General features: G+C 34.1%; 3 protein-coding genes across 3 annotated transcripts; 1 reads left to right on the top strand and 2 right to left on the bottom strand.

Annotated features, from left to right (window-relative positions):
• Window positions 1-14: 14 nt before the first annotated feature.
• LOC114425151 (biotin carboxyl carrier protein of acetyl-CoA carboxylase, chloroplastic-like) lies at window positions 15-4523 on the bottom strand. Its single transcript, XM_028391941.1, has 7 exons — window positions 4339-4523; window positions 4106-4153; window positions 3539-3693; window positions 3101-3416; window positions 2950-3021; window positions 452-517; window positions 15-359 (listed from the first exon to the last, which is right to left on the bottom strand). Exons 1-7 carry the CDS (start codon window positions 4441-4443, stop codon window positions 336-338), a joined length of 786 nt encoding a protein of 261 aa, XP_028247742.1. The 5' UTR covers window positions 4444-4523; the 3' UTR covers window positions 15-335.
• Window positions 4524-7330: 2807 nt separating this feature from the next.
• LOC114425149 (putative RNA-binding protein Luc7-like 2) lies at window positions 7331-13431 on the bottom strand. The gene is made up of 13 exons (XM_028391939.1): window positions 13089-13431; window positions 12943-12995; window positions 12424-12592; window positions 12273-12336; window positions 11425-11504; window positions 11121-11274; window positions 10652-10713; window positions 10396-10458; window positions 9884-9942; window positions 9483-9564; window positions 8512-8558; window positions 8170-8415; window positions 7331-7645 (listed from the first exon to the last, which is right to left on the bottom strand). Exons 1-13 carry the CDS (start codon window positions 13233-13235, stop codon window positions 7627-7629), a joined length of 1245 nt encoding a protein of 414 aa, XP_028247740.1. The 5' UTR covers window positions 13236-13431; the 3' UTR covers window positions 7331-7626.
• A 2886-nt stretch (window positions 13432-16317) lies between these two features.
• LOC114425150 (ER membrane protein complex subunit 10-like) lies at window positions 16318-21023 on the top strand. Its single transcript, XM_028391940.1, has 8 exons — window positions 16318-16706; window positions 16931-16993; window positions 17094-17189; window positions 17668-17715; window positions 18414-18485; window positions 19265-19323; window positions 20389-20479; window positions 20616-21023. Exons 1-8 carry the CDS (start codon window positions 16410-16412, stop codon window positions 20778-20780), a joined length of 891 nt encoding a protein of 296 aa, XP_028247741.1. The 5' UTR covers window positions 16318-16409; the 3' UTR covers window positions 20781-21023.
• Window positions 21024-22026: the final 1003 nt, after the last annotated feature.

Genomic DNA, 22026 nt, shown 5'->3' with positions numbered 1-22026 from the left:
TATCCAAACACAAATTTGGTTCAAATGCTCCCCCACCCTTTCAAAACAAAAAGTAAAAACAAACTACATGAGATTAAATATCATACAATTTAACTTGCCTAAACAAAAAAAAGGTTCACTAGAACATAGTGCAATCATATAAAAGCGAAAAATAAGGAATAAATCCATTGTAAGCAGTAATTCTTCTCAACCGTGTCATCCCAATTTAGAACAAAATCTTCCTACACTTCCTCTCTACCTTGAAGGTGGGGGGGGGGGGGGGGGGGGGGGTTGATGAGCCTCACACTTCAACTACCGACTTAGATCTTCATCCATCCATTCGAATACTTTGAGCTCTATGGTTGAATCACAAATAGGGGCTGCAAGGAAACAAAAGAAGTCAAACCTACAATGCAGAGCAAGTCAATTTAACAATTGAGTTATTAATCAGGAGGGCCTAGAAGATACTCACAGTGTCAACGCTTACAGATTTGGCATCTTCCGCAACAATTTCAACTATAGTTCCTGACTGATCAGCCTGTATAGTACAAAATTTTATAGTTTCAAGATAGAAGAGAAAAAAACCACAGGACCATCAAGACAATTTTAAAAAATGATGCAACCCATACATTTCTCATTGACTTTTGATTTGCATCTCATGGTTATAAACCAAGAGCCAAATCATCAAATTTAAGCTTATTGCATACAATTCTGTTTAACGAAAAGTTTGTTGTATGGAATGTCAATCATAATGCATCATTAAAATTCAACAAGTTTTGGCACTTCACTGTTGCCTCTCCACAAAAAACAGCAAGGAGAAACTATTTTGAACTAAATAAATGTAATTTGTTCAATTGATTTCACAAGCTATTTTCTCCTTAAGAGTGAATTAAGAATATACTACTAGCAGGAAATTGTATACAAGAGTGTGAACTGTGAAGAACTACCATCTTCAGAAAAACTAGAAAATACTCTGAATCCTACATAGCTAATCAAATACTGAGTTCAGACAAACTCTTTTGTGAATGAGATATCAACCATGATAGGACCCTTGGTCCTAATGCTACAGTAACAGGGTTTGGTTTAGATAATGGGTCAAGTGGCACAACTATTTGACTCTACACTAAGGGGAAGAAGGTTCTGGGGGGATGTGGAGGAGCTCAGTTGGAAGGTTGTTAGAACGTATATAAGAGTGCAAGGTTAGAGTAATACAGGGGAGGAGGTTCATTTTGGTTGTTACTTGTTAGGCCTTTGGGCCGGGTAGAGAAAGTATTTTCTCCAAGGAGCTTTTTCTATCAGAGAGGGAGTGATTCCTCTATTGTATCTTCTCATTGAGCTTGCTTTTATATTAAATAAAACCCTCATTTAGTCATTTCTGTTCTAATTTCTGGGATCCTGGCATTGGTCCAACCTGCTGGATCTGAGGGGACACCAGTGCAAAATTTCAGATTATGAATATCTATACTCTTTGCAGTAAGGAAAGCTACCGAGGATTTGATAACTGCAGCATTTGCTCACTGGGATGCTATCTGGGAGAGACAACAATGTTTTTCAATGAGTGATCAGAGACAAGGATTAGTACATATAAGCTGCAAAATGGAGAACAATCCAAAGCCATTGTAGAGATTGAAGGGGAAAACTCAACCACTAAGGACAACAATGACAGAGAGACAGATGTAGAAAGTGATGTTGCAAGAAGAGAGTTTGATTTAATTGAGGAAATGGTATTGGTTGTGAAGAAGGAATCACGGCCAAAACTGCTTATCCAAGTCAGCAAGAACAGATCAGAGGCCAATAAAGCAAAAATTTCAGGAATTTCGTTGTCAGAAAGTTCACAAGCAGAAGTAATATGCTTCCACCTTCAGCAATTGGGAAGATAGTGGCACCATGGCATCCAAAGAAAAAGGAAAAATCCATATCTGTCCTATGGTGAAGTCTGAATCCACTGAAGCAGAAGTGAAAGGTAAACTGATACGGATTGATTCCAAGCAACACACAACTCGAGGCAAGGTTATCAAATTGAGATTCAATTTGTGAAACAAAAGACCTATTTTCCGAATCATGAATTGGATCTTATTATGAATCATAACATACATGATCAATAAATAAAAATAACAAAATACATTAGTATTATTAAGTCAAACAAGAGAATAAATCATTACATAAACTGAAACATAAGCTGATATATATCACAAATGAACTTCAAAATAATCCTAGATTCAAGTCGTCAATCAAAATGACAGAAAACAGTGACTAGCTGCACAAAGTTCAAGTCTTCAACCCCTCAAAAGGACACCAATATTCTTTGACGACCTACTTTCAAACTCGTTTTATTATTGAACGAAAATATCATTAAGTAGCCTAAGCCCATTTTCCATTAGTGGGGGACTACCATGGGATTTCATCCGGCAATGGTTAAAAAGAGAGTGCAAAGAGTGTTACAAGATTTTTTGCTTGTATGAATGCTTTCTCTGCCTTGCTTTAGTTTCAATTGTTCTATCTAAGGAGGATACCTTATCCTTCTTCTTCATACCTCTTCTTTCCTTTCAATGATATTCTTCTATCCAAAACATCGCCTACTGGGTTGACTATCTCTAATTGTCCATCCATACATGTCCCTAGTAGTCATTATACAATTCATGCTACATGACCTACCCAGTAAACTAAAAGAAAGACTTGGAAAATTTATGTTTTATAACAAATAGATAAATGTTAAGTAACATAGTCCTCTAAAAAACATCACAAATATGAGCATAGAAAAAAGGGGAAATGCTAATAAAACTAACCTCATTCTGTGGTACAAATTCTGGACTCTAGATCACAAAATTCAACATTTTGATAATGCAAACAGAAATGATAAGAGGCAGCAGATGCAACAAATAAGTGCACCACATAAAGGCATGACATGTAGAATCCACTGTTTTAATCAACAGTTACCAATAAAAATCAATATAAAACCTTTGAACTTACTTCTATTTCATTCATCAATTTCATTGCCTCAATGATGCATACAACTTGCCCCTTCTTTACTTTGTCTCCAACCTAAAGGAAGAATACTTCACATAAGGTTTCAAAAATTCATGACACAAAAATATAAAATTATACAATAGATAAGATCTACCTTCACAAAGGGAGGTTCACCGGGTGCAGGACTTCGGTAGAATGTCCCTGCCATGGGGCTTTTAAGAGGCGGAAGTGATGATTTAGCTGACTTCACAGCAGGGGCTGAAGTTGGTGAAGGGGTTGCACGAGCTAGAGTAGGTGCTGGAGTAGATGCTGGTACGGATGGCGGTGGCAACACTGGTGGAGGGGATGAATACACCACCGCAGGTTGAGGAGGAGGTGGTGGTTGAGGCATAGCCTCCTTTTTCCTAATTGTTACTTCAACATCATGCTGCTTCAGCTTCAACTCCACAATGTCTCTCGAATCAACAAGCCTGCAGGAGAAAATTGGACATGAAGGTTTCCGTAGCTGATTGCTCCACTCCAATCATGTAGCCAAAAGCTTATACATTTGCTATTACTAATAGAAGGAAACAAGACTGAAGCATCTGCTTACTTGACAAGACTTGCAACTTGAGTAATAAACTGAGAGACCGATTCTTGAGTTGCCAAGACTGAAGAAGATGGTTCAGCTGAAGGTTTTGCGGGTGGTTCCTCCTTTGATTTGGCTTTGATAGGAGGAGTAGCATTTGAGGAACTATCAAGGGCAACCTTGTTGTAGCCAAAAAGGTGAGACCGATATGTGTGTCACAAGAGTAGATTTTCAAAAGTTTACACATTTTAGTGATGTTTGAATGAACTTCTTCATAAACACTTGAAGAAGAAAATAAAAGGGTAAAATGAGTTTTCTCACATAAACTGAAATCAACTCATGCATCTCAGCTTTCGGAGAAATTAGATCAGAAAACTAGGATAAAAGTTAAGTAAATAAGTTGATTTTCTTCTCTACAAGTACGTACGAAGAAGTTTATCCAAATAGAGTCTAACTGTATCACAATCTTAGTCGTTAATTTTCCAATCAATGATTACAAGTCCACAATTTTCACTATAAATTGGCCTCTTCACCAAAATCATATTTGAGAACATACATAAAAAGTGTAGAAGCGAAGGGAAGAGTGTTTACCTCATCTAATTGGGCCTTAACCCTTGCGCATAACAGCGTATTACCAGGCTGCACATAATAATATACATAGATAGATAAACGAGTAGTGCAACAATTAAATATATAAAACAAAATGTGATTTGTAGATATGGAAGATACATACATAAAACTAGTGCGGTGTGTAATTTGGAACATTATTGTATGGAAAATTAAAGAGAGAGAGGAAAGCACTAGTAACAGTAACAGTAACGAACCTTGGTGGCAAAGCGTAGGTTGTTGGGTTTAGGAGAGAAGCGGAGAGAGTGTGTGAGGCGCAAATTAGTGGCGGCTTTGGTAGCAGGTGCCAACGAGGATGCCATGTCTCAAAACACAACGAGAGAGTTTTGTTTTTGGATGAAATGAAGGGAACTGAGAACAGTAACACACGGCGCATAACCAGTGGCACGTGCCCTATATCCAGAACTATCTTATTCTTAGCAGGAAAAACATGCCTCTCTAAATTTTTTAAATAATAATAAAAAAGTTAAATACATTCAATAAATAAAATGATAAAAAAATTAATAATAATATAAAATTAGTGGGAAGTTAATATAAGTTGAAAAAATAATTAAATTTAAAAAATGATTTAAAAATAAAATTATTTAATAAAAGTAAAGAGTGGTGAGTAGGTTATTATCTAATATTGGTTAATGAATCAGTTTTAATATGTATTATTAAAGATGATTAATTATTATTACTATTTTAATATAAGATAAAATAATCTAAAAATATGAAGAAAAAAAACAATTACGTAAGGTTATATCTCTTTTATATATTGATATAGATTATTATATTTTTATTATTTTCTTCCTCTACAAAATAAAATAAAGATACATGAACACTTATGATATAATTTTTTTATTGCATTATATTATTTAAGTAGTATTATATTATGCACTTAATATTGTCCTTTAATTATAAATTTGTAAACACGCTAAGTTTTTAGAGAAAACATTAGCTAAAATCCCCACAAAACATATCTTTAAGAAAGAGTGTGAAGAAGTTTATTAATATTCTTAATAAAATATTAGTCTTATAATTGTTCCAAACCCCTATAACTTGAAGAAATATTTTGATGTCCAATTAAAGAGAGAGAATTGACATTGTGAGAATTAAACTCATATTCTTTTTCAGAAATTCAACGTGTCAATTAAATTACACTATATTCATTCTGATTTTTTTGTTATTAAAAAATTATTAACTTTTATTTTAATTATTATATTGATTATAAAAACACTATAATAATTACATAGAGTTTCTACCACTATCTTGTTACTTGTGAAGTGGGTGTAGTTATACCGTGGCACAAAACCATCATATTTCGAGAAAAAGGAGGGTCGTACTCGAACCAGATTGTGGTCGGTGCAGAACAGAGAGAACAACACACACAGGGTTTAGTTGAGCAGTGAGAAAAAAAAATGGCCATGGTTATGAAGGCCACGCCAATCACGGCTTCGGGCTTCGTTTCAACAAGAACAAGAAATTCCACACTTCAACCCTTTAAATCATCATTTCTCAGATAACGCTGTAAGTCCCTCCCTGCCTTTGTTCTAGCCTATGTATCATCACACGTTGTTGTTATTTTCCCTTTCTTCTCTTATACCCTATGGGAAGAGACGTTTTTTATGATCCTTTGATTTCATTCACCCAGAAGCTGGGCACAATTGTAAAAGCTGGCACGTTTTTTATGATCCTTTCTATTATTTCCCTTATCCAGAAGTTTCTTTATTTTCATTTCATTATTAGTAATGCTGCATTCATCTTGAAGTATATCTTTGTATGTGCTATTGATTTTGTGTACACTATAATTTGCATTTTGCTACAGCAGTTCACTGTTTTGAGCCACATCTTCTAAGTTTTATATCTGTGTGGTTGGTTGAATCCTTTCCTCCCTCACACAAAACAAAAGGCATTTCTTACTCTGTCATTTACAGTTTGCACTGCTGGAGAACTCTTCTGTCGATGATGATCTTGCAGAGTTAAAGAAAGAATTGTCTGGAAGCTCTAAGGTATTCCTCTATCTATGACTGTTTGACTTTCTCTATACATTAGCCATCAACACAAACTTGTTTATCATGGGGACTTGTATATAACACTTTTGGTTTGGTTTGAAATTTCATAGATATGATTGATGTATCATAAGAACTTTTTAATCAAAAGCTATATTTTGGAAGAAAAAATAATTCAAGACTATGTAAGATTGATTTTAATTATCCTCTGTTGTATTTAATGCTTCATTGCAATTTTATTTATTTTCGTTTTTCTGTTGGAAGTAGTGTTCCAACCAGTAAAGAAATTCCCTCTAAAAACGAAGAACCCTCGACGACGTCCTCCTCGTCCTCCGCCATTTTTATATTCAGTCTTATCTGCTTCGTTTACAGTGTTGCTTTCTTCCTTGTATCTATCCACATTGCAATCGAGCCTTTCAGTCATACAATTGCCGTATCCAGTTTATGGTGTGTGCTACTGTGTATGTCATATGATGGACGATTCAATCAACCAACAACTTAACCATGTTCCTTCACAAATAGATTTGCTCAAAATTACGTACAAACGCCAATGCTGATACTTTTTAATCTATAGAAATTAAATAAAAGTACGGAAAGCTTATAACACCAGTGTAAATGGCAATCTACTGTCTATCTATCAAATGTTCTTTTTTTACTAGATGTCTAATGCTATTTTAAGTTTAATTTTGATACTACTATTAATCACGGAATTTTATAGAAGCTCGGTATTTCAATATGATAATTTACTCTTGCTTAATCTTCCTGTCCCGAAGACAAGGATATATACCAAAACCATTCACCCGGACCAGAAAGATGAATCTACTTTTCATCACCAAAATCAGTTGCATTAAACTCTAGAGGAACCTAATCCAGATACACCATACCATCATTCAGGAAATTGATTTACACAGTCGTTTACGAACTTGAAAAGATAAAAACAATAATGCCAACATAATTGTTGGACAACAATCATCCAAACTGATTTAACCACTTAATTAGTTAAACACCATTTTAAATTGCAATTTTATTTTTATTCTCTAATGTAACCAATGCTATAGTAACACTTTTTTGTAAATAAGCCTAGTTGAATTCTAGGGTGAACCATATTAAAAGCAAAATTGATTGGTTAAGTCAATTCCTAAGTTACTTTTTTATCAGTAATTCCTAAGTTACTTAAAACACGAATGTGACAAGTGCGTGAGCATTTTATATATTTATTTATTTTGCACGAGGACTGTAAATGGCAATCCAATCAAACTACTATTTTTAAGCACAATAGCAAGAACTGCTCCAAAGTAAGGCAGATTACAAATTGGATTTAATGTCTGCAAAGCAACATCAAACCATAATTTAGCGACACCTAAGCTCAAGTTACATCCATCATCCGAGAAACGGTTCAACACAGAAGAAATTGCAAAATTATTTGTCCAACATGAGGTTCAACACCCACCTAAACTAGACATTTTCTCGTACCCATAAGATTCATGGCAATTGCTAGTATCGATCATGACGCCTGGCAAAAAAAAAAAAAATACATGGCAGGTTAGGTACACACACCAATAAAAAAAAAAAATAAGGATATCGCTTTATTTTACGGCTGAAGTAATTATGGGATTTCAACCGATTGAAGAAAAAATCAACAATTGATATCATCATATGCACATGCACAATCCATGCATGTGTCACAAACCAATCTCTTTTTTCTTTGATAGTTGAAATCCCCCACTTTTGTCTCTAAAGTACACACCCTGGAGCCAAATTCATAATAATGGAAGAAAAAGAAAAGAATCAAACAAAGGAAGATAAAGCAAAGACTTTCAACACAGAAATTTACTGTGCTCCTCCTGTATTTGGATACCACAAGGGATGCTTTAAGAGAGACAATCTAGTAAGCCCTACTTAACTCTTAGGTCATGGGCCAACTTGTGTCACTCACTGGATCCCCTGAAGTTTTTTCCATTGTTAACTACACAAGCATGTTGTTGAAAAAAGACGAAAAAAAAGGAAATATTCAAGGATAGTCAAGGAAGTCTGTACCTATGTCGATCATAATCTCTAGATCGCTCTCGGGATCTAGAGCGTGACCTCCGACGACTTCTTGAGTCATAGGAGCGGGTGCGGTCTGAGTCTCTATCACGGTCTCGATCATATCCCCGATCTCTATCATAATGTCTATCATGATCTCTGCTCCTACGATCATGGTCTCGCCCTCGTTCACGACTATCACCAAGTTCACGGTCCCTACTAGACTCCCTGTCTCGATCCCTACTCCGTTCTTTTGATCTATGCAAATAATGCACACAATATTTAACTAAATATGAAACTTTATTTCACTGCCCATCAAAATATTATTACGTAGTATTAAGCAATGAAATTTACCTCCTGTCATCAAGCCGATCAGTCTTTCGGCTCTTGTTCCTTTCTTCCTGAGCCAGAAAACAGCATGGTTTTAGATCCTTCCTCTTCCCAATTAAACTAAAAGTTGATATATTATTGGACATACAAAATTCCCAAAATACACTATAAACATGACAAAAAACACAACCCCTGACCAAACAAAGTCAACCCCACCATCTGTTTCTTTTGTCCGTTCCTTTTGCCTTATGGTCATACACTTGGAAATAATCAGAAGTAGCATTTAGAGTTAACAATTGCAGGGGAAAAAGAATCTCTTTGGTATTGAACATCATTGACAAAGTGACATACTTTTTTGGTATTAAATAGTACTGGGTGCACAAGTGACAAACTTTTTTGGTACGATAGGTAGGGATCACCACTGAAGGCAGATAAAAAAAAAAAAGGATCACCACTGAAGACACAAGTTGAATCACTTGATTCAGTTATTGGAAGATAGAGAATAATCTGAAACATTCTCATTTTCTTTATATTATAATAATAACTAAATGAGCATAAAAAATAAATTAAACAAATGCATCAAAATAAAAGGTAAATATCCCCATTTTCTATTAAGAAAACAAACAAAAAATGATACTAGGGAATGAGCATTGGCATGAAACGTAAAAAGGTTGAATGGTTTTGTTATAAAAGGAACAACAATAAGAGAAAATGGAAAAGAGAAATCACATGAATGGTGGCGATGAGATCATTGGCAAATATCAGCAAAAATAAAATTATAAAAAAAGGCGTTAAAAATTTAAAATTAAATGTCAGAGTAAAATCCTCATGATGCACAAAGCCAATTGATGAGGAGATGCCATGTATCAGCTGATTGGATAGATTTAATAAAAGTATAGATAAGAAATGCAATAACTTACATTCAATGCCAGAACAAACATCAAATCAAAATGGTAAGTACACACAAGATCAGAAATGCATTAAAGATGTCTTACTTGAAGTTCGGCTAACTTCTCACGAATCTGCATATACCCTAAATGAAGTTTGCCTCCAAAATGATCAGCTAAACGGCGATCACTGTAATAATAATACAAATCAAAATATTAAAGCAAAACATACAAAAGCAGCAGGACAATATATTGATATATGACATTATTTCCCCAAAAATTTCTAACTAAGAATAGCATGATCTACAAGCAAAAAACAGAAAAGACGCACATTCTTTAGCTGCAAAAGTTATCCTCGTAAAACTGGCACAAGAGCCTGCTGGTGACAAGAGGTATTACTAACGGGTCAAAAGCTGAAGCACTTGAAACCCCAAATTCTAACTCCATAAATCCCTAGAAAAATTTAAGGAAAGAGGGAAAAGATGTAGGGGACACAAATCAGTTGTTACCTGTCATAAACACTCAAAAATGCTCCACAAATGTCGCACACACGTAGCTTCTGATCAGTCTGAATTGTTATATATGAGTAAAAGAGGTATAAGAATCACTATAGTTATATATTATAATACAACTAAATAAGCCATAAATTCTCAGGAAAAAAAATACCAAGTATGTCAAAAATTGTGGATGCATGGCAATGAATGGGAAATTATTTGAAAATTTACTTTTCTGCAAAGTTGGAAAGAGATGAATATGTGTATACTTCTCTCCCACAGACACTTGGAATGAATTCATTCAGGACACAGCATATCAGGGTATACCTCTCGAGTTGAATGCAAAAGAGAAATAGCTAATAATGTAAATTTATCGGACACAGTCAAGAATTATGAAACTTAAGAGGACTTGGAATGGAAGCTTCTTGCATACACTTAATTTATACTAATGTATCATTTGCAGTGTTGGGGGACACATAAATGTAATTATATAAATAGTTACAGCAGGTCATGGAAAATCTACTCACAATCCGCACATCCACAGCTGTATACTTTGAAGAATCCAACACTGGCTCCTGCCTGGCAGGAAGCTGAGATAGAAAAATCAGATTATTAGAGCCATTACACAAGTAAAAGCTAGAAATTAATAAGGAAAGCATGCAAACACACCAGTTACACATGGATTCCACAATTTGAAATTTAAAATAGTATGCAAAAATACAATAATACAAAAAATGCAGTAACTTCGTAGAGAAATCCATAATAATAAAACATATGAAGGACCTTCTTAAGTGCTTCAGCCTCTTCCAATGCTTTTTGAGCCTCATCAACCATTCCTTGCTCACCTGTTCATTCAAAAAATACATATCATTAAATAAAAAGTAAAGAGCCTAGGAGAACGCAAAGGACAAAGTTTGTGGCTCTTGAAATTTGCTTATCTTTAAGCTAAACGCATACAAAACCAAAATATAAAAAATGCTATCATGAGTCATGATTACCAAGCAGCACTCAATTATATATTGATATTAATATTAAAACATGAAATATAGCAAATTTCAGAGCCACTTAAAACTCCAAAGGAATTTAAAGCCAATTTCAACAGTGTGTTTTTGGATTGGTTTATTTTGTTCAACTGTTCATAAAATCTTATAATCAAAATTCAGCAGAGGAAGTTTTAGCTGAGAAGCCACTTGTGTAAAAATTAAGCAAAAAATAGAAAACAAACTTGTGTTTAAGAGTATCACTGACTTACCAAGATCCTCAGCCTTCTTCAGCTTTTCATTTATCATCTCCTGTGTTCGAGCATCAGGAGCAACCACAGGAAGAGGTGCCAAAGGTGGTGGATTTGGCAGAGGTGTAGGCAAAGATGCCCTATCTTTGTTGAAGGCATCTAAAAGAAGCATAGACTGATTGGAAATTGATAGGAAGCCAAAGGAATTGTTAGTATCTCCTCAAAAATTAGATAATTATCTTGATGGTCTAACACCTGAATTGGGGGAAAAAATACAACAGTTACAGTCACACATGGATCTTCATGTTCATGGGAGATCACTAACCTGCTTGTCCGCTCTCTTAGTTCTAAGTTCCTCTACAACCTCTAAAGCTCGAATCTTGAGATCTGACTTGCCTTCAAGATCTGCAAATTCAATTTAGACAAAGTTAAAAACCTCAACAACCAAACCTTTTCCCACTCCGTGAGTTCAGCTACATGGATCAAATGAACCCATAATGTTCTATTTTACAAAAGCAGGAAAAAATAACAAGGATCAGGTTTTTTACCATTTAAGAGATGCTCCAAATTTAAAAAATTAGCACCAACCATGACTTCATTCGCATCAGATATTCAAATACTTCAATAATTTGACTCTTTTTCACTTGATTTACCAGACTATTGGAATGATAAAAGATAATCAAATCAAGCATAAGAAGTTTTGATACCAAGTCTCATATCAATTTTGAGTTAAGAATAAAATAAAATATCAATTAGTTTTAAATCTAATGAAGTTGAAATTTGTTCTACAGTTTTCATACTAAAAGAATTTACAATTAAATCATTTGACTTTAAAAGAGAAGTTATCTAGGGACAGGGACCTAAATACCTATTATACACAAGGATCCATTCAATTCCTAAAACAAAACACGCCTACCAAACATTTGCTGAATTCCACAAGTAAAGTGCATACTCACAACCAAGGACAAAAATTGCAATTAAAAATATTCATATTCAACCTAAGCCAGAGGCCACAACTGAGACAAAAAGTATTCACCGGTTTATGGCCATAACAGTTCCAAGTAACGTATTATCCCCCACTAGCATTCTATTCTTCTCTACAATTAATGACACAGAAACACCAAATCATCTAAAAGCGAAAAAGTTCATGCAGTAACAACAACAGTACAATACCATATTGATCAGCTTCTTTCAATTTCTCTTTGATTTGTTTCGACAACTCAAGCACCTCATCTGTCTGCAAGCAAAACAAAACAATCATCACATCTTGCAAAATCATTGCCACGGGCAAACCTTACATAACAAGGACTTAATCAAGACTCACTTGAGTAACTTCAGAGACCGAAATTGCAATAGCCGCTTTCGCATCGTCGTCCTCGAGCCGCTTTAGAGCCCTGCCAATTTTCCTATCACACTCACCAATAAGCTTATCTATTACATCCTCCAACTCCCTGTCATAATTATCGGTCCCCTTTGCTTTCGCCTCCTCGTATCTAGAAACAGTTAAGCACCATCCCGAATACAAACTAACCACAACACAAATGCATCTAATGACATGTCATAAAAAATTCATTGCTCTTTCTTATCGTTCAATTTTAAAAATTAAGACAATGAAACGACCTTGTTTAATTTGAATATAATTTCAATGAGTAAATTACACTAGCATCCCTGAGATTTCGTCAAATTTCTCCAGATACCTTTTTAATTTTTTATATCCTTTGAAAAACATCACATTGACACTCCTTATACATTACACTAACCCCGTGATTATTTGAAATTAAATTGAAGCAAAGTGCTGTTTTGTTTTGATAGCAATACCCTAACCCTAGATCTCGAAGGATACTCTTTCCGGAGCTGCAAGGAGTGGACCTTAGGGCAAGGGCCCATATCCATTTTCTGAAACGGAAACAGAGAAAAAGGGAATAAATAAATAAAAAATGAAGCCCTAAACGAAGAACGAGGAGTGAGAAAACGGAAGAAAAAGGTTACCGTTAACTGGAAGAGTTCGTGAGGGCAGAGACCGACGAGGTAGAGACGACAGACGTCGCGATCGTAGTACTTGCGATTGACTTCACGGACGTCGCCGTTACGGTTGGCTCCCATCAACACATCGAGCTGCTTCCGTATCGCATCCATGGTTGCAAACCCAGTGAGTGCGAGTTCAGTGTCTTGTGTTGTGCTTTTTATCTTTGGGTTGTTGTTGAGTTCAGGATCTGGAATCAATGAATCAATGAATATTTACCCTCCAAAAACACTGCTATTATTATATGCAATGTCAACCAGTGTTAGGGTTAAGAGAGCTTCGGTGGTCGGTGACATTTGCTTTGCCTCTATTTTTCTTTTAAACAAAAAATATATATATTTATATATTTATATGAATGCCAATAAGAAATTAAAAATATAAAAATTTGTTCGTAATTTAACATACTTATTCTATTTTCACCCATTAAATAATAAAATAAATATACAAAATCTTAAAAGGAAATTAAAAAATAATGTGATAAAACAATTGCTTAAACGATAAAAAAAAAAAGTGTATTGATTATGTATATGAGATCCTCTAATTTAAAAGCATCGGAGGAATAAAAACATTATATGAAATTTTGTTTTTGAAACATATGTGCTTTGAGAACACTATTTCTTAAAAAAAATTGATAGATAGTTGTTTTACTCGAACTGGAGGACGAGTAACCTTTGGAAAGGACGTATCAAGCTGGGATGTAGGGGATGGAAGTTGGTTGAGCTGTACTTTGAGTGATTATGATTAAGTTCGTTTAAGGTTTGATATGATTTAACTTATTTAACAAATAAGTTAAATTTAAGTTTTTTAAAAAGATCATTCAGTTAAATAAGTCTCAAGAAAAATATTGCGATCAATTCTGATAGAATATGATGGAATGGTCATAATTGTATTTATTCTCATTAATAAAATAGAGACTTTACATAAGATAAAATAGAACATTTAACAAATGAGACTTAAGCCACTTCAAAACAATAAGTGAGAAAACTCACTAATTGTGATTGAAGATCTTGTAAAAAAGGTTAATACTAAGAACAAGTAATTTGTTAGTTTAACTGACATTGAAATTGATTTAATTAATTTTAAGTTTGTAATCTTGTCTTGGTGTAAGAAAGTGTTAGAAAATACATTAATAAGAGGTCAAATTTTATGTGATTGTTAGAAAGCTTAGAATATTAAAAAATTTAATGATTTTCACTTCCTTTAGAGCAACTCCAACGGGAGTACTCTTTTCACTTCCACAATATGAAAAAACGTGAATACAAATTTAGACCATCGGAGAGCAACCCATCATTGAAGATCTTTATAGCAAAATAATATTAAAAAAATTGTATGGAGACAATCGTAATCTTTTTTTTGTTTAGATATAGAATTTGTTCTATTTTCTTCCACTGGCTAGCAATGTTTATTTTTATTACAGTTGAGACAAGTTAGCATTGCTATAAAACAAAGCATTTTAATAGTGAATTTAGTCGTTATAAAATATTTTTATAACCGTAGAATTTTTTAAGTTACACAGTGTTTGTGATGTATAAATAATATATTTTGATAACACTTTTATAACAATTCTCTCAATTTCTCTTACCTCATTTCATCTATTTATTCTCTTAAATTTTATTGTTTGTATTTCCTTCTCATTAAACAAAAATGGATCTCAATAATCCTATTTTTTTTACTTCAATTGCATGTTAAATTGCCAACCCCAAATGCACAAATGTTCAAAAACATCTCCATTCTTCAAATTCTCCAAATAATCCAAACATTAATTTTTTTTTGCCAATTTCTATTCCTAATCAGTGTCCACCAAACATGTTATATATAGGTCATCTATATGTAATGTCGAACCAAAGTGGAATGAATTTTTTGTTTCTAATAACTAATCTCTTAATGTTTAGTGGTGTTTTAATGATGAGTAATGGTGAATATTGCTCTGATCAACAAGTAAAGACATCGGTGTGATCTACAACGAAGTCTCAAGTTCCTCTGTTTTGTTCAAACTTAACTAAAAAAAATGTTGTAATCAAAATTGTCTTACAACATCAAAGGTCAACACTAAAGAGATGATAATGGTAAAACAACTATTCTGCATAGTGACAAAGCAATTATTGTGTTAGAAGTAATAGCATTCGATGACTTATAGATTTGATATGTATACCTCGTTAATTGTTAGTTCAACTAATGACATTAATGTCCTTAATCAATATGACGTCTTTAATAAAGTTTTACAAGAATAAATTTCTAAGGTACAATTGACAATAAATAGAATCACATACAACATAAGATATAATTTATTTAGCAGATAATATTTATTTAAAATGGGTCACATTCATAAAAATCATTCCAAAGTCACTAAGACAAATCATAAAATTATTTGTCCAATGTCAAGAAGTGGAAAGGAAAGCTTTTGAAGTAGACGGTTAATCCTCCTATTATGTGAAACAAAATGGCCAGCCATATCATAAAGATGTTACATAGCATGACAACCGTCAGGTATAATAACATTTACTGATGATATTTTCCCAACAGATGTGTGCTCTGAAGACCATGTTCTAAACGCAGTTTCTTTGAAATGTAAAGAATACAAATTGAAGGCCCAACAAAATCTAGATTGATGTCTAAAAAACACCCTAATGGGCGAATGGAGAAAGCTCCCAAAGCTGAGTCTTGGTGATATAAATGGCAAATGTGTGGATGAATGATTTCTCACCCTGTCAAATCGTTGAGTTGACATAATCAGGGAAACAAATAAATATGAGTATTTTAGCTCCCTGTTAATTTATTTCAAACTATGTTACCTCCACGTAAAGTAAATTATCTAAATGGGGAATGTCATGCAAATGGAGCGGAATAGATTAGAATGAAATGGATTAAAAAATACCATTCTAGTTTGCGTAATTTATAAAAAGACGGAACAAATATTCCATTCCATCTTTCGAAAGAAGAATGAAACATAATAAATTATAAATTTCCATTTTTAATATTATCATTATCGTAAAAAATAAGACTCCTACTTGTCTCCCTTGAATTTGTTTCTGAACTTTTCATAAAATTAATTTTGACTAAGATTAATTTTAAAATAAGATAATTTATATTTAAATTTTTTTATTATAAAATAAAATTTAATACAAAATTTTAGATCGAATAAAAATAATTCTCAAATTTATTTGAGTTCAAACAAACCGTGTATATATATAAAGTACCGGAAAATTGGACGGAACGGAGAGGAACTTAATGGTACCAGAGTAGAGTAGTGCGGAAGAAAAGAAAAACGAAATCCCTCGCTTTGAGAAATGGGTGTATTACTCTTCCGGTGGGTTCTGCCACTGACTCTGTTGCTCACTTGCGCGTTAGGTTTCCAATCGGACGAGCTTCTCCTCGACGACCAAGAGTTCGGCATCGAGGGAGGACGAGCCTCCTTCGATTCCGATTCGCACCCATCTCCCACCTCCACCTTGAGGAAGAGCTTTTCTGACTCCTCCTCCGACTCCAAGATCCACTTCCCTCTCCAACACGCTTTCGGCGACTCCGATTTCTCCGACGCCGGCAACTTCTCCGCTCGCCTTAAGACCTGGAGCCACGGCGCCCAGGTCCCCTTTCTTCTTCTTCTTCTCTCTCTCTCTGTTTATGCTATAATTTAAGAGTTGATATGTGATTTATGAATTGAATTTGTGTCGATTCGAATCTACTTCTATTCAATTTTGCAAATGCTTTATCGCGTTAGTTCTGTCTTATTGCATTGAGTTCTAGTGGATATAATATATGCGAGATTTGTGATGTTGAGCTGAGAAGTGGTTTTGATCTGTTGTGATAGACGCTGACGAAGCTGCGGTTTAAGCGTGATCCTTTGACTGACGTTGAGCAGAAGAAGTTTCAAGTAATTCTGTTTTTAATTGAGCTATTTTTCTATGTATTACTGTTTTTTTTTTGGGCATGTTTGCTTTGTATAAAGATGTAGCACTCTTCTCTTTTTACAGGAGCTGTTGCAAGGAGATGATTTCTATAGGATTAGATTGCCGTCCAATGTTTTGAGCCCTCCCGGCCGGGAATATATTATTTCTTCAGTGAAAGCAGTAAGTGTGAATCTAGTTCTTGTGCATTGGATAGTATGAAATATAAATAAAAAAATTAAGGTTCGTTTTTCACGAGTACTATGGTTTAGTAGTCGGGTCTGTGCTTGGGGAGTGTCAAGCTTTTAGTTCCTTGGTTTGTTTGTTCCCTTTCTAGCATTGTATTTGGTGCCATGGGTAATGGTGATACTGTGGTATGGTAGTTAGCAATGTTGTTCTAATAAATACTTTGCATGATTTGTGTTGCACTTATCATGTGATATTAAATGAAAAATGATCCGTTTCTTTTCTCTCTCTCTCTCTCTTTCTCAGTCTCTCTCTTTTGCTGGTACTCTTTTTCCCTTTTAGAATGTTTTCAATAGCTTGAATCCTTGTTATGCTGTTTTGGTGGTTGTGGCTCTTTTATTTATTTGGCGTTAAAGTGACTTTTTGAGCTATTGACTCCAAGTTAGAACTAACAATTCTGCCTTTCTGAATCCAGCGATGTCTTCCAGGGGATGGATTGGAGGAGCATTTTGTAATACAAATGGTAATTTGCCTTATTATAATAAAATATGTTGTTTATGTTGCATTGGTTCTCTTTATATTTGCAAAGATAACTTCTACTCTTAGTTCAAATTTTGATACATGAAGGGACTTGGTTCATCTAAGCTACTGTCATAGCCTAGCTACTTGGTTCATGATGCTCAAAAGGCATTTTTGTATAAATTGTTTTCTTTTTAATTCTACCTCCTTTTTTTCATATGAAGGGAAAAAAAGAGTCATAGACCATAGTTGGCTTTATTTTCAACTCTTCAATAGCTGTTGTTTTGGTAGTGAGACAGTTGATTTTGAAGGAGTAGAGAAAGTGGGTTTTGAACATTTAATGATTTTCTTTTGTATGGGTCATGCTAAGTAGTAAGTAGTGCCCTAAAGGTTCTGGTTTTAAATTAACCAATGAAAAGTACAACATTGAAGACATTAGGTGATTGGGAACTTAAAAAGCTTTACTTTTCATTTTTTATTCCTCAACAAGTGCTTTGAGGGCATGTATTAGCCTTTGCTTTCTCATATTTCATATAAATGGAAAAACTTGAAAGAGCATGAATGGTGTTCCCTATCAATACTGTAGTAGAATACTTCAACCAAGAAGCTGAACTGAACTTTGGTTGTATAGCTTTTCTAATAGATCTATCTTCACATTCTTTTTATTTTCATTGAGTTTCACTCTTTCAAATTCTTTTTCAGGAAGGTGTTAACGTCTTGGCTGTCAGTTATGGTGCCCCAGGGGCTTGCCCTTATCCTCGGCATCTCAAGCTTGTAAGTCACTTCTACTTTTGACAATTGCTCTTATTTCTTATTATCATTGAGCTTAGCTCAACTTTTAAAACTTTTCAACTTGTTGTCGTCTATTTTCTCCTCCTCTTGCTTCTGTTCTTTGGTACTCACACAGTTGATTTCTTAAAAAGGCAGGGCCAATATCTTTTATTCTAATTGTTTGTGTTGTACCAGGACTCAATAGTCAATAATACTATCTCTTTCCTTAACATACCCAAAATGATATAAATACAGAAATTATTCATTGCTTTTATTAGTTTGTCATAGTTATGTAAGCATCTAAAATGATTGCTGTATGTCAACACCATATATTAATACAGAAATTGTTCAACAGTTTTATGTGTTTTTGCCATATATATAGTTTTTTGGTAAGCATCTAGAATGATTGTTGTATGTATGTATGTCAATGTCATAAGAGGTAATTTATGATCTTGCATTTTAAAAGAGTGATTAGATCCAAAGCTGGTTGGTGGCAGTTTAGACATTCCTTGTTAATCTATTATGGTCCTGATCCATGTTTATTGTGCCTTTAGAACCTGAATATTCCATAATCCATTCCCATGTTCTGGTTGATTTTATAACCTGTCATGCCAAAACTTGTCCTTATTCTTAAGAGTTACCGGGTGTGCAAAAACCCTAATGTTCATGTCCATGTCCATGTCATCAAATCTATTTTATAAGCTTGTGCAAACATAAAATTCATGTCTATTGCCTGATTTTATATTGCAAAGGCTAATCTTATACATGTTTTTTGGCTTTAGCCTGCAAAGTGGTCTTTCAAGTCACACACAGTTCTAAAGAGCAGTGAACAGGCACCGAGGTATATGTTCTGTGACTGTTAATTTCGCTCTTAATTGTTTTTTTTACTTCATATACTGAGTTACAGAAAAGCAGCACACAGTGTTCCTAGCATGGCTACTTTTTACCCAATAAAAAGCATGGAAAACATGTTCTATTCTCTTTCTTTTTCTTCTTCTTGAATATGAATTTCAGTAATGCATGATGCTGGTTTTCTCACATACTTATTACTGGTATGGTAGAAAGCCTGCTTAGATGAAGTTGGTGGTGAATATAGAGCCTTGTCTCTGGCTTTCACTATTCTCCACCACTATTTTTTTTTGGAGTTATGCAGTATCATTTCTTGTATATCGTAACTGGTATACAAGAAAAAGAAATCGTAATTGGTATGTTTGACAAATGTTCAAATGTTTTCTAATCAATCGATCTTTTGCTTATTCATGTCTTATGTTATTGATTTTGCAAATGCTGTGAAGATGCTTCAGTAACCAACCCGCCCATCTATTTGGTTTAGAGGAAAATCTTGCTCTCAGGATTAAACTCATCTAACTAAATCTAAACAAATGCTGATTATTTGATGAGATACCTTGGTCTGACTTTCATATGGTTCGGGACATAATCAGAAATCCACAAAGGAACAATCTTAAACCTGCTATCATTTGGGACAGCTGAAGGATTGGGCTTAAATGGGTTAAGTATTGGTTTTTCATGGATGAACTTATGATAGAAAATAGGTGGATTGAAGGTTCGTTGTAGTTATCTGAGGGTAATATTATTGTTTCCAATGTAAGCATGTTTTCCTAAAGTACCTCAATGGAATAAAAACAAAATTGAAGATAAAAATGGAAAATCAGAAGGGGACAATAGCTTTCCCAACCAAATGTTTCCATGAAGTTGTCTGGACTTTGTTGATTAAGATTAATATTGTCTTTCTTTGATATGCTGGGGAGGAAGGAAGGGTAAACATTTTGCTTTTGGCTTTTTAACATCATACATGAAGTAGTTGCTGCATCCATCATCTTTGTGACTAGTTTTTACTAGTGTGTTCTCTATTTCTAATCCAACAAATGTTTTTTTGCTTCCACAGAGCTCCAATATTTGCTGAAGAGGCACTTGGCGGGCAGGAGGGAGATGGTGAGGCTGTACAGCCAATAGAAAGGTCCTTTTGGGCTAAATACGTGAGTATACAACTACATGTTTACATGCTGGCTTGATCTTTAAAGCCATAACTATACCTTTTTTCCCCCAAAACAAAATTATAAATGTATGTACTTCTAAATTAACATTTTCATCTGGAATCTTTCTCGATACCAGTGGATGTACCTGATCCCTCTTGGACTCATAGTAATGAATGCCGTCACTCAAGCTATGAATATGCCTGAGGAACAAGCTGGCGGGCAACCTGGTGCTCCAATACAGCAGCAGCCAGGATCTGCAGTACAGCGTGGACCAAGTTCTGGTGGTGTGCGTAGAAGATGATAAGTTTGCTTCCTCTACCTCGCAAGACATTATTTGAGGGCATTGGTAATCAATGTAATCTTAGGTTGACCTTTTATGTAGCATTATTTAATAATCTTAATTGCATATTAGTAGCTCTGTGCCCATATGAAAAGAGATTTTAAACCGATTTGCTTGTAAACTTTGAAACAGCGATAAGTTTTCCAGTTAGATTGACTAATGTTATATATTGAAAATTAAATTTTGACCCGAATATTTTGATTTCCTCTGATATTGCATGATGTTTCTACTATTATCAATCAATGCGAAGGACAGAGGATCCACGAATAAAAAAAGATATCATAGCTTTATTATTCTCGCTCCCTCGTATGATATCATGTCAGCATTGGAAAACAAAATAGTAATTACGGAAACTAGGAGACCCTGCACTTTGAAGTATGAAGGGGTACATATAGCAACCGTTTATTAAAAAAGCAACAATGAAGAATGGATGAATAAATATAAATTTCTTTTTTTTTTTCATCAGCTACTGCTTGTTTGAAAGGGTAAAGTGATCTCATATGGAGTCTATAATTAGTCTACCTAAATATTCAATAATTCATGCTCATGTTTTGGTTATGTTTTCACATGCAACGTTACAACTTGTACTCGAGTAACCAGCTTTAAGAAGACCCCAATTTGCATGTATTCAAGTCTATTTCTGAATTTTATAACTTGTGCAAACGTAAAATGTATTTTGTCGATAACGTGATTTTATTTTGAAAAAGCAGATCATATGCTTGCTGTTCCTCTTTCGGCTTTAGCCTGCAAGGGGGTCTTTTAAGTCACACTCCGTTTTGAATAATAGTGAAGTTTGAACATACACTAAAGGTTCTATGATGACAAATTCACTCTTGGTCATTTTATTTTATTTTACTTAATGTACAAAGAGTAACCGAAAAGCAGCATACATGGTGATCCTAGCAAGGTTTCCTGTAAACACTTGGGAAACAGAAAACACCGAAAATATGTTCAATTTTCTTTCATTTTTTTTTATCTTTGTAAATATGAAATTCAAATATAAAATAAAAGGGTGTTGGCATGTTGCAGTTAATACATTTTTTGCTGAATTTAAATTATACAAGGAAAATATTTTTAGTTTTTTTTTGTTGATTTAATATAGATTTTGAAAAATACTATTGTAACAATTTCCCACAATATTTTTTGCAACACTTTCTTTTTTCTTGTTTTTTATTCATCACATCACTCATTTTATCTCACATTTTTT

The sequence above is a fragment of the Glycine soja genome, chromosome 9, assembly GCF_004193775.1.
Source record: "Glycine soja cultivar W05 chromosome 9, ASM419377v2, whole genome shotgun sequence".
NCBI classification, from domain to species: Eukaryota; Viridiplantae; Streptophyta; class Magnoliopsida; order Fabales; family Fabaceae; genus Glycine; species Glycine soja.
The sequence above is the reverse complement of the archived record's forward strand: the minus strand, read 5'-3'. Positions and strand labels throughout refer to the sequence as shown.